At 45.3% G+C, this 13,105-nt stretch overlaps 1 protein-coding gene across 1 annotated transcript in view; it reads right to left on the reverse strand.

Moving 5' to 3' along the window:
• Nucleotides 1-5,028: 5,028 nt before the first annotated feature.
• Nucleotides 5,029-13,105, reverse strand: part of LOC124549153 (short chain dehydrogenase/reductase astE-like) — a 324,150-nt gene continuing 316,073 nt past the window's right edge. The window contains exons 7-8 of the mRNA XM_047125222.1: nucleotides 10,398-10,511; nucleotides 5,029-5,347 (exon numbers count right to left, since the gene is read on the reverse strand). Of these exons, the coding sequence (XP_046981178.1) occupies nucleotides 5,242-5,347; nucleotides 10,398-10,511 (220 nt within the window). The 3' untranslated portion in view covers nucleotides 5,029-5,241. The remainder of the gene's footprint in view (nucleotides 5,348-10,397; nucleotides 10,512-13,105) is intronic.

Genomic DNA, 13,105 nt, shown 5'->3' on the forward strand with positions numbered 1-13,105 from the left:
AATTACTTAATAAAGGCAAGGCTTCCGGTCCAGATTATATACCAGTCAAGTTCCTCTCAGAGTATGCTGATAAAATAGCTCCATATTTAGCAATTATATACAACCACGGAAAGACATCGAGTACAACAGAAGTAATATCCGGCGTTCCCCAAGGAAGTGTCATAGGGCCTCTATTATTCCTGATCTATATTAACGACATAGGAGACAATCTGAGTGGCCGTCATAGATTGTTTGCAGATAATGCTGTCATTTACCGTCTTGTAGCCTTTAGATGATAAAAACGATTTGCAAAATGATTTAAATAAGATATCTGTATGGTGCGAAAAGTGACAATTGACCCTGCATAAGGAAAAGTGTGAAGTTCAAAATGGCTTGGTTCAAATGGCTCTGAGCACTATGGGACTTAATATCTGAGGTCATCAGTCCCCTAGAACTTAGAACTACTTAAACCTAACTAACCTAAGGACATCACACACATCCATGCGCGAGGCAGGATTCGAACCTGCGACCGTAGCGGTCGCTCGGCTCCAGACTGTAGCGCCTAGAACCGCACGACCACTCCGGCCGGCTATGTGAAGTTATTCACATGAGTACTAAAAGAAATCAGCTAAATTTCGATTACGCGATAAGTCACACAAATCTGAAAGTTGTAAATTCACGTAAATACTTAGGGATTACAACTACAAATAACCTAAACTGGAACGATCATATAGATAATATTGTGGGTACAGCAAACCAAAGACTGCGATTCATTGGCAGAATACTTAGAAGGTGTAACAGGTCTACTAAAGAGACTGCTTACATCAAGCATGTCCGTCCTATTCTGCCGTCCTATTCTGGAGTAGTGCTGTGCGGTGTGGGATCCGCATCAGGTTGGACTGTTGGACTGACAGATGACATCGAAAAAGTACAAAGAAGGGCAGCTCGTTTGGTATTATCGCGATATAGGGGAGACAGTGTCACAGACATGATACGTGAATTGTAGTGGCAATCATTAAAACAAAGGCGTTTTACGTTATGACGGGATCTCCTCATCAAATTTCAATCACCAGTTTTCTCCTCCGATTGCGAAAACATTCTGTTGGCACCCACCTACATAGGGAGAAATGATCATCACGATAAAATAAGAGAAATCAGGGCATGCACAGAAATATGTAAGTGCTCGTTTTTCCCATGTGCCGTTCGAGAGTGGAACGGTAGACAGCTTGAAGGTGGTTCATTGAACCCTCTGCCAGGCACTTTATTGTGAATAACAGAGTAATCACGTAGATGTAGATAGATGTAGAACGTGCGGTATCTGCTCTTTCGGACACGTCCAAAAGAAGACACCACGCAGTATTCGCAGCATTTATATATTATGTGTAAACTGAAGGTAGAGAGGAGAACAAAGGAAAGGAAAGGGGAGGGATCACTGATGTCAGTTGCACTGGACATTACACGAAATCGGCGGCGACGAGTGAAAATGTGTACCCACCCGGGATTCGAATCTGGGATCTCCTGCTCACTATGCACGTGCGATAACAATTGCGCCATCCAGAAGAGTTCCTTCGCAACTGCACGCCTCATGGGCAATCCACACTCCCATCGAGCGCGACATATCCGCAGTCCGTGTCCATTTCCTCCATAATCGCTCTGCCGAGATTCCTACAGGAGGTCGGACGAATTTGTGCATTCGCACTGAAGGTGGATTCATTGCCCAGCTATACCTATCAAGTTATATGAATGTGTGGCGTCTGTTCTTTTGTTCTCACCTTCAATTGACATATAATAAAATATTTATTACAATATGCGAGGATTTTATTACACATTATCTTTAGGTGGCCCATTGACTGCAACCTTTCCGTAACTATTTGAGAATTATCAAGAACGGAACTGTTCATATTACTGAAAATTGTCTGATGCCAGACTTCTCGGAAGTCTGCTGCTCATAATTATTTGAGTATCAGAAGTGTATACCAAAATGGATCAGTGCACCGGTATAAATGAACTTTTTTTACTGTAAATCGTTTCTCGTTGTATTCCTAACCGTGTAGCTGTTGCCGGTCAGTGTGGCCAAGCGGTTCTAGGCGCTACAGTCTGGAACCGCGCGACCATTGCGGTCACAGGTTCGAATCCTGCCTCGGGCATGGATGTGTGTGGTGTCCTTAGGTTAGTTAGGTTTAAGTAGTTCTAAGTTCTAGGGGACTGATGACCACAGATGTTAAGTCCCATAGTGCTCAGAGCCATTTGAACCATTTTTGCGTAGCTGTTTGAAACTAATTTGAAATTTGAAATTAATATAAATTCTTAAAGGTGGTTCACTAGGGTTACTCTTTGGGAACACGCTACCAAACTGCCACAATCACTCAGATGTTTACCGCTGTCGACTATTGTCACCGCTACTAATTTGTCATTGTAGCTAGCCGTTTATCTTTCAGTTACTCATCGTCATCTCAGCTATCTGTCCCCCCGATCACCACTGAATTCTTCATCATTGCCATTGCATATCGCTACTTGCAACACGCCGCTATTACTACTGTGTTTGCTGTACAGCAAGTGTCTCACCACTCGTCGATCCGGGCAACGAACTACGTTAGTGCTATCACAGACCCCCTTCATCGTCACCATTATTGCTCGTCATCGCCGTACCTGTCATCCTTAATGAGCTTTCCATGAAATACATGGAGCTCCGACTCCTCATCCTCATATTGCACATTTATTCTACACATTACCCCCTCCTCCCCCCCAGCATCATGTCCTCTCCTATTCCACCTAGGCTACAACCACGAAACCAGCAATAGATGTAACTTGCAGTCATCATGAGAAATGACTGAACAGCACAAAATAGCACTCGTATCCGCCATTGATCGCGGTCGTTAAGCATCTGCCACAAAAAGTTTTGTTAATATCAAATATACTGACACTATACGACGTCACCAAGAAAGGCTTGAGTAACACTTATTTCAAAACATTCGCTCTCTCTCTCTCTCCCCCCCTCCCTCTGTCTGTCTGTCTCTTTCTCTCTCTCTCTCTCTTTCTCTCCGACAAAAAAAAAAAAAAAAATGGTTCTAAGCACTATGGGACTTAACATCTGAGGTCATCAGTCCCCTAGACTTACAACTACTTAAACCTAACCAACCTACGGACATCACACACATCCATGCCCGAGGCAGGATTCGAATCTGCGGCCGTGGAAGCAACGCGGTTCCAGACTGCGGCGCCTAGAACCGCTCGGCCTCTCTCTGACATACAGATACTTCACAGTCAAAGGTAAATGCATGATGCGCCACACATCAGTTTTTTATGACATAGATGAATTCCATCAGGGGCTAACACTGAAGCAGATTTGTCAAAAATTCACGTGCGGTAGTTTCACCAGGCCATAACGAAAAACCCCGATTGAAACTTGTAAATCCTACAGACGAAGCTTTCGCTCTCAAATACGTATAGGTCAATAAAAAAACGAAATGCCATCAATTAACGGACTTTCATACATTAAATATTTACTTAACAATATTATTCTTAAAATTTATCAGCCCAGGTGCAAATGGCACAGTGAGTTATGATATCTTATTGCTTAATACATCGTGGAACAGCAATATGGACAAGAAAGTATCAGAAGTTTGTTGTAATTATGGAACCAAAATATCTCGCTGTCAACATGAAAATGCACCACCAAATCAACACAGAGGATAGAATTCTCCAATCTCTCATATTTTGAAAGCTTAATTCGTTATGTATTATCCGTTGGTAAGCCGAAACATTTAACTGATCTGTAAGTGTTACCTATTGTTTAGTATTAGTGACTGTTGCTAAGCCGCTTGCGCAGTGATAATGAATCAGCTTATTTTGGTTTCTGTAGTCAGATGACAGCAGGTGTGCTTAGAAAAAAATGTCAGTTCCTTCGCAAATACCGCATAGTGTATCAAGAGCTTACAGTGTTACCCAAGCGCATTGTAAGAATACGATCACGATCTAAATTTCCAGCAATATTAACGGTTACCGGGGTACTCTTGGGATATCCGTGGGGGAAAGGGGTTGACGGGCGGGGGGGGGGGGGGGGGGGGGGGGGAGGAGGCAATGTCCGCTGACTTCAAGGAAGTCACACCTAAACACGAAGCTCCACGAGCTTCTCTTCTTCATGCGTTAAGCTCAAAATGAAACTGACGTATTTATACAAAAAACTAACACCTGTACAAAACAAATGCAGGCAAGGGGTAACTGTCATAAGTGGTACTATCAATCATGATGACAATTATCTGAAAACCAACATTCTCTGCAGTATCACTGAAGTCATGTGGAAAGATCGTGGGGTCTGTTAACTCTGATCGACTGCCTCTTCATTTAACGCACTAAGATTGCAGCACGAAAGTTGAATGTATCTTGTTTCAAATAATTCCAGCTGAGGAAAAATTCAGGCTTCCATTGGAAAAGTGAATGCTATGGGTCAGAATCAAGAACTCTAGCTAGTACACCAGTGAGACAGTAATAGGTGCTTGCTTCTAAATCCGTAAGGTGGTAGGGGAAGACTTATATGCTCTTTTGTGGGATTTTCTTAGTCGGACGGTCCTTGAAACAATAATTATATTTGGAGGGTACTGGGCATAAAGTAAAACTCGTGGATGCAAAAAACTTGGAAGACCATTTGATGAAAGATCAAATAAGTTAAAAGACGAAAGTAGGAATCCTGTGTGTTTTTCCAGATTATGTTGGATTAATGGGTCTGTGAAAGTCCATGGGGCTATGTGCACAAAGGTTATCGTACGTGTTCGCCTCTGAGAAAAAATTAAAGACTGGAAAGACAAGAGAGCAATCGTAAAAAAAAACATGACACGACTGTCGACCGATGCCGTGTCATCCTTAGCTGTACATCATAGGACTAAGTATGCTGGTTCTAAGGTCGTTTTACAGAACCAAATGTAATGAGGCAACGCATGACGTCATACTGGCAAAGAGCGCTTACGTACTTCAATGAAATGTGCACAATAGCATTAACAGGCCCTGATAACACATTTAATACTGTAACACTTGTGTTTTCTTTGCGTCGGGTAAATTACATGCGTAGAATTTACTGAAGACTGGAGCCATCAAAGTCTACAACAGAATCTGTGTACGGGACGTCCAACACTGCGGCTGTGAACATGCTTCAGTTCTTTTCAGCGCAGCGAGAGGCGCTGATTCCGATTGTCCGATTCCTGTAAGCAGCTCAACGTAGCTGTCGGGTAAAGACCCAGCGAAGGCAAGTTGGCTGTTCCTCCGACGTCAGGATTTCGCCGCGTTACCAGCAGGAGCTGCAGGTGTCACAGGTGCAGGCGTATCCAGGCAGAGGGCGACGTGCAGGCTCGTGTCGGCGACAAGGTGCAGCGACCTGTAGAAGTCCATACCAGTTAATAAGTAGTTCACGTTTACATACGGAAGAGCAGGACTATCAACAAAGACAGTAAACGACTAATGTTACCACACCAAAAACTATATCCATTCGTCCTAACAGCGTGTAACATCTAGCGACCCACTGCAGCATATTCCGTTCACTTTGGATTATATTACACATTATTTACGTTGTGTAAGGCATCAATGTCCAGACATTCGAGATACAATCAACGCTATTGGACTAGATTGTGGGCACATTTCTTCACGCTTATCGAATTCCATTAGGTCAACTTCAAATATGTTCAATGAATTCCAAATTCGAGAGCTTTTTTCCTGGACGGGAGCGAACAAAGTTTAATGTCGTGCTACATTTGACGCAAATGGACGTGTAACCTAGTTCTTTTTAGAGTGTTCATTATAAATCGGTTCGGAAAGATTCAAGGAAAGATTACTTTATGTGGCTACGAAGGCTTTCCCAGCGTAATAATCGATAATATTCTTCTCGGGTATGCAGCCGGATCATAACGTCTTCATGACACAATATTTCCGCTGTCCATCTGGCCGCCATCTTCAGGTGAGAGTGCTGGTGCACGAACTCGCCGGAACTGACTTCTTAGCGCAAGCTGCGGCCCCTATATAGGCCGCAGAAGACCCACAACGCGTGCGCGAGAAGGAGCCGTAACTGCCCTCTAGCGCAGTAAACATACCGCGCCGCCAGAGGTGGAAATAGGCGAAATCGAGATATCGCTGTCAAAAATTAAAAAAAATTTTATTCCGACGATCGAAACACAGGCCGTTGTTTTTTGATGTCAGATAACACCGGGTCCCAAGTCTTACTGTGTCCCAGTGTCCCATCATCCTTTCTGTACACCAGAACATCCAGAAACGGAAGCTTCCCATCACTTTCCACCTCCATGGTAAACTTGATGCTAGGATGCAGGGAATTAAAATGATCTAGGAGGCGGTCAAGAGCTTCTCTCCCATGAGGCCAAATATTGTGTCATGAAGACGTTATGATCCGGCTGCATACCCGAGAAGAATATTATCAAGATTACTTTACGCTTCAAGTTGGAATATAAGGCAGACATAATTTTTTTGGGGTCGAAGTTCTGCCTTTGATTCCTTCTGCCACTGGTAAACTTGGGCAGCATGCGATGTTACACTGGTGAAATCCATCACTTCCTTCTCAGGATAACTTTTGAAGCAATCGAAGAAAAGGCTCTTCAACCTGCCCATTATAACCGCCTTGCAAGTCATGTTACACTATGGAAACTAAGTATGCATTGCAGTGTACTGCATTCATGAACCTAGCCTGGATTTACCAAGCGGTTGCCGCCGCTCTAAATCGCTATACGTCACACAGATGCATCTACATTTGCTTTAAACGCATACTCATCGTGTTTCCATTTTTTGTGTGTAACGAACTAATATAACAACAGTACAATAATAAAAATAATATAAATGTCACACTATACCTCTTACTACAATGCTGTCATTGGAGGCGATCGACGGCATGACGGAAATTTTCGCCAGAAAAGACTCTGACGAAAACACTTCATGGTACTGATCAGCAGCCACCACTCGCAATTCTCGCCACCGGCCTTAGCTATCTGAATAATTACTTTTCTCTCATCATACATTCCTCCAATCTCTTAAACATCTGCGGAGCTACATTCATGCTCATAAATTGAGGATAACTGCGGCATGTGGTGGCACTACCCATAACTGGCGTTAATAGCATAGGCACATAGGGAACACACACGACGCTGTTAGTCCACGATATTGGTGATAAGTTGAGAAAACCGTCCCGGAACACATGTGCTACAAAACGCCACTGTTTCATGCGCATGTACCCCAACATTAATATGGGATATGATCACCACGCACACGTACACAGGCCGCACAATGGGTTGGCATACTCTGGATCGGGTGTTCAAGCAGCTGCTGGGGTATAGCCTCCAATTCTTGCACCAGTGCCTGTCGGAGCTCCTGACGTGTCCTAGGGGTTCGAAGACGTGCAACGATAGTGCAACGATACGTCGACCGAGAGCATCCCAGACGTGCTCGATGGGGTTTAGGTCTGGAGAACAGGCCGGCCACTCCATTCGCCTGATATCTTCTGTTTGAAGGTATTCCTCCACGATGACAGCTCATTGGGGCCATGTGTTATCATCCATTAGGAGGAAGGTGGGACCCACTGCACCCCTGAAAAGGTGAACATGCTGGTGCAAAATGATGTCCCAATACACATGACCTGTTATAGTTCATCTGCAGGGTTGTATGTGCACCGATCATAATCCCACTCGACACCATCAAACCACGACCTCCATACGGGTCCCTCTCAAGGACATTAAGGGGTTGGTATCTGGTTCCTGGTTCACGCCAGATGAAAATCCGGCAAGAATCACTGTTCAGACTATACCTGGACTCGTCCGTGAACATAACCTGGGACCACTGTCCGATGACCATGTACTATGTTCTTGACACCAGGTTTTACAGACTCTCCTGTGACCAGGGGTCAGTGGATAGCACCTTGCAGGTCTCCGAGTGAATAAACCATGTCTGTTCACTCGTCTGTAGACTGTGTGTCTGGAGACAACCGTTCCAGTGGCAGCGGTAAGGTCCCGAGCAAGGCTACCTGCGGTACTCCGTGGCCGTCTGCAGGCACTAATGGTGAGATATCGGTCTTCTTGTGGTGTTGTACACTGTGGACGTCCCGTACTGTAGCGCCTGGACACGTTTCCTGTCTGCATTTTCAACACACAGTCACCATTAGCACATCTGAAAACGTCTGCACACTTACTCGCTGCACCGTACTCTGACATGCACCAACACACCTCTGCGTATGTGGACTGCTGCCAGCACCACCGTGCGACGACTGCAGGTCAAATGCACTGCATGGTCCCGAGGTGATTTAAACCCGCAAACTACCCACCGGAGCGTTGTTTCACCAAGTATCAGCATCATCCTTAATTAATGAGCATGAGTGTAGTTGGCGTATGAACTTGTACTACCGTGATGGGTGTTTGCTTTGTATACAGGGTGTTACAAAAAGGTACGACCAAACTTCAGGAAACATTCCTCACATACAAATAAAGGAAAGATGTTATGTGGACATGTGTCCGGAAACGCATAATTTCCATGTTAGAGCTCATTTTAGTTTCGTCAGTACGTACTGTACTTCCTCGATTCACCGCCAGTTGGCCCAATTGAAGGAAGGTAATGTCGAATTCGGTGCTTGTGTTGACATGCTACTCATTGCTCTACTGTACTAGCATCAAGGACATCAGTTCGTAGTATCAACAGGTTAGCGTTCATCACGAACATGGTTTTGCAGTCAGTGCAATGTTTACAAATGCGGAGTTGGCAGATGCCCATTTGATGTATGGATTAGCACGGGGCAAAAGCCGTGGCGAGGTACGTTTGTATCGAGACAGATTTCCAGAACGAAGGTGTCCCGACAGGAAGTAGTTCGAAGCAATTGATCGGCGTCTTAGGGAGCACGGAACATTCCAGCCTATGACTCGCGACTGGGGAAGACCTAGAACGATGAGGACACTTGCAATGGACGAGGCAATTCTTCGTGCAGTTGACGATAACCCTAATGTCAGCGTCAGAGAAGTTGCTGCTGTACAAGGTAACGTTGACCACGTCACTGTATGGAGAGTGCTACGGGACAACCAATTGTTTCCGTACCATGTACAGCAGGCACTATCAGCAGCTGATTGGCCTCCACGGGTACACTTCTGCGAAAGGTTCATCCAACAATGTGTCAATACTCATTTCAGTGCAAATGTTCTCTTTACGGATGAGGCTTCATTCCAACGTGATCAAATTGTAAATTTTCACAATCAACATGTGTGGGCTGACGAGAATCCCCACGCAATTGTGCAATCACGTCAATAACACAGATTTTCTGTGAACGTTTGGGCAGGCATTGTTGGTGATGTCTTGATTGGGCCCCATGTTCTTCCAGCTACGCTCAATGGAGCACGTTCTCATGATTTCATACGGGATACTCTACCTGTGCTGCTAGAACATGTGCCTTTACAAGTACGACACAACATGTGGTTCATGCATTATGGAGGTCCTGCACATTTCAGTCGAAGTGCTCGTACGCTTCTCAACAACAGATTCGGTGACCGATGGATTGGTAGAGGCGGACCGATTCCATGGCCTCCACGCTCTCCTGACCTCAACCCTCTTGACTTTCATTTATTTGAAAGCTCTTGTCTACGCAACCCCGGTACCAAATGTCGAGCCTCTTAAAAAAAAATGGCTCTGAGCACTATGGGACTTAACTGCTGAGGTCATCAGTCCCCTAGAACTTAGAACTACTTAAACCTAACTAACCTAAGGACATCACACACATCTATGCCCGAGGCAGGATTCGAACCTGCGACCATAGCGGTCGCGCGGTTCCGGACTGTAGCGCCTAGAGCCGTTCGCGAGCCTCTTCGTGCTCGTATTGTGGACGGCTGTGATACAATACGCCATTCTCTAGGGCTGCATCAGCGCATCAGGGATTCCATGCAACGGAGGGTGGATGCATGTATCCTCGCTAACGGAGGAGATTTTGAACATTTCCTGTAACAAAGTGTTTGAAGTCACGCTGTACGTTCTGTTGCTGTGTGTTTCCATTCCATGATTAATGTGATTTGAAGAGAAGTAATAAAATGAGCTCTAACATGGAAAGTAAGCGTTTCCGGACACATGTCCACATAACATATTTTCTTTCTTTGTGTGTGAGGAATGTTTCCTGAATGTTTGGCCGTACCTTTTTGTAACACCCTGTATATCTGGATTACGAAAATGCGTTCACTTTGCTGCTCATAGTAGCTTACCGACCTACTACGTGTTTTCTTATTCATTATTAGACTGCTGCGGCATTACCTCTATTGGATTTTTTATTTATAATCATTAAAGCACGTATAATGTTGTTCTTTTACAGACTGTTTGCAACCTCCGTCGACACATTTCACATAATACTCGCATCCACATACTTACGGGATGCACACGAAATAGCGGGCGTTGCTGTGTGCGCTTACCGCAGGACACTGTTCCAGAAGAGAGGCTTCGCGGGGAGAACCACGCGGTTCTGGCGGCGGCGCAGTGCTGCCACCATCTCTGACGCAACCTGTTCGTCACTCAGCTCGGGAATTCTGGAACACAGTAAACACTTTTGGTAAGGAAGTTCTCCGAAACATGTACAAGTACCAAAACAAGAAAAAGTTGTGCTTGCTCAAGGCAAACCACATTTCCTTATTACACTACTGGTCTTCAAAATTGCTACACCAAGAAGAAATGCAGATGATAAACGGGTATTCATTGGACAAATATACTATACTAGAACTGACATGTGATTACATTTTCTCGCAATTTGGGTGCATAGGTCCTGAGAAATCAGTACCCACAACAACCACCTCTGGCCGTAATAACGGCCTTGATACGCCTGGGTATTGTGTCAAACAGCGCTTGGATGGCGTGCACAGGTACAGCTGCCCATGCAGCTTCGACACGATACCACAGCTCATCAAGAATAGTGAGTGCCGTATTACGACGGCCAGTTGCTCGACCACCATTGACCAGACGTTTTCAATTGGTGAGAGATCTGGAGAATGTGCTGGCCAGGGCAGCAGTCGAACATTTTCTGTATCCAGAAAGGCCCATACAGGACCTGCAACATACGGTCGTGCATTAGCCTGCTGAAATGTAGGATTTCGCAGGGATCGAATGAAGGGTAGAGCCACGGGTCGTAACACATCTGAAATGTAACGTCCACTGTTCAACGTGCCGTCAATGCGAACAAGAGGTGACCGAGACGTGTAACCAATGGCACCCCATACCATCACGCCGGGTGATACGTCAGTATGGTGATGACGAATACACGCTTCCAATCTGCGTTCAGCGCGATTACGCCAAACACCGATGCGACCATCATGATGCTGTAAACAGAACCTGGATTCATCCGAAAAAATGACGTCTTACCATTCGTGCACCCAGGTTCGTCGTTGTGTACACCATCGCAGGCGCTCCTGTCTGTGGTGCAGCGTCAAGGGTAACCGCAAACATGGTCTCCGAGCTGATAGTCCACGCTGCTGCAAACGTCGTCGAACTGTTCGTGCAGATGGTTGTTGTCTTGCAAACGTCCCCATCTGTTGACTCAGGGATCGACACGTGGCTGCACGATCCGTTACAACCATGCGGATAAGATGCCCGTCATCTCCACTGCTAGTGATACGAGGCCGTTGTGATCCAGCACGGCGTTCCGTATTACCCTCCTGAACCCATCGATTCCATATTCTGCTAACAGTCATTGGATCTCGACCAACGCGAGCCGCAATGTCGCGATACGATAAACCGCAATCGCGATAGGCTACAATTTGACCTTTATCAAAGTCGGAAACGTGATGGTACGCATTTCTCCTCCTTACACGAGGCATCACAACAACGTTTCACCAGGCAACGCCGGTCAACTGCTGTTTGTGTATGAGAAATCGGTTGCCAACTTTCCTCATGTCAGCACGTTGTAAGAGTCGCCACCGGCGCCAACCTTATGTGGAAGCTGTGAAAAGCTAATCATTTGCATATCACTGCATCTTCTTCCTGTCGGTTAAATTTCGCGTCTGTAGCACGTCATCTTCGTGGTGTAGCAATTTTAATGGTCATTAGTGTATATAACAACCATTTGTTTGTTGGCACTGACTTCCGAAGATACAAAGAGTTCACGAACTCCAATTGCCTCCAATTGCAGCTCACCGGTTTGGGAAGGGGTTCAGAACGTTAGTGCAAGGCCTGTGTTCCCGAGAATAGCACATTGCCACCGCTTTACTCCTGGACGGGGTTCCAGTGCTGTAAATTCTAATCACCATATCGTTTCAAGCAAGATACTTACAGTCCTCCAGTAGAGTCATCACGGAACAGCAGTTTAACGATATCTGTCAGAGAAGATAATGTGAGGTACAGTGATATTAAAACACCATATTGGAGTTTTACCTAGATAGTGATTACACAGAGACTTTGCAGAGACGTTGGAGCACGTGTCGAAGTCTCCATAGCTGTCAGCCCCAGCCCCTATACAAAGAGAGAGGGTAAAACTGCTGTTCCAATCACACATTTGGATTGCATATACAATTATGACTTTAATGGTAGTAGGCACGGGGCTGCACACCAATACATGAATTTAATACGTTCAGTTGTACGTTAAAAGTAATTTTCTCAAGACATATGTAACCACAGATGGCTTGACCGAGTACATGGCTCTAAAATAGTGGGGACGGAGAAATTCTGAGTTCACCAATCATTTAATTCATAAATTCATGCATAGACTTGCAGACAAAGGATACAGTGGCCGTTGGTTTCAAAAATCCACACCAAGGTGACGTTTGCAGGGAGAGACCAACTTCTCCGACTGCCAGACGCCTGGCGCCACCCCAGTAACGCCAACCTGTGTGTGGGCGGGCCGAACAGCCCCTCTGCTGAAAATCTAAGCGACTATCGGCATTTCCGCCCTCGCTCACGTTGGCAGCAGGGATTTTTTGCTGTCAAAAAAAGCATATGGTGTGCGAGGACCCAAGATTACAAAACTACTGACAAGGGGAACCCACTTCGTTGGTACCACCGATTTACTTCAAACTTTGTACTTCTTTAGTAGGCCATTAAAACGACATAATGTGCAAGAAGCAAGGTGCACTACTCTGGTAATTCCGAGAAAAACGGAAGGGAAGGTTTACGCGTCTGTTATGTATCTGATAGA

The sequence above is a fragment of the Schistocerca americana genome, chromosome 1 (genome assembly GCF_021461395.2).
Source record: "Schistocerca americana isolate TAMUIC-IGC-003095 chromosome 1, iqSchAmer2.1, whole genome shotgun sequence".
In the NCBI taxonomy this organism is placed as follows: Eukaryota; Metazoa; Arthropoda; class Insecta; order Orthoptera; family Acrididae; genus Schistocerca; species Schistocerca americana.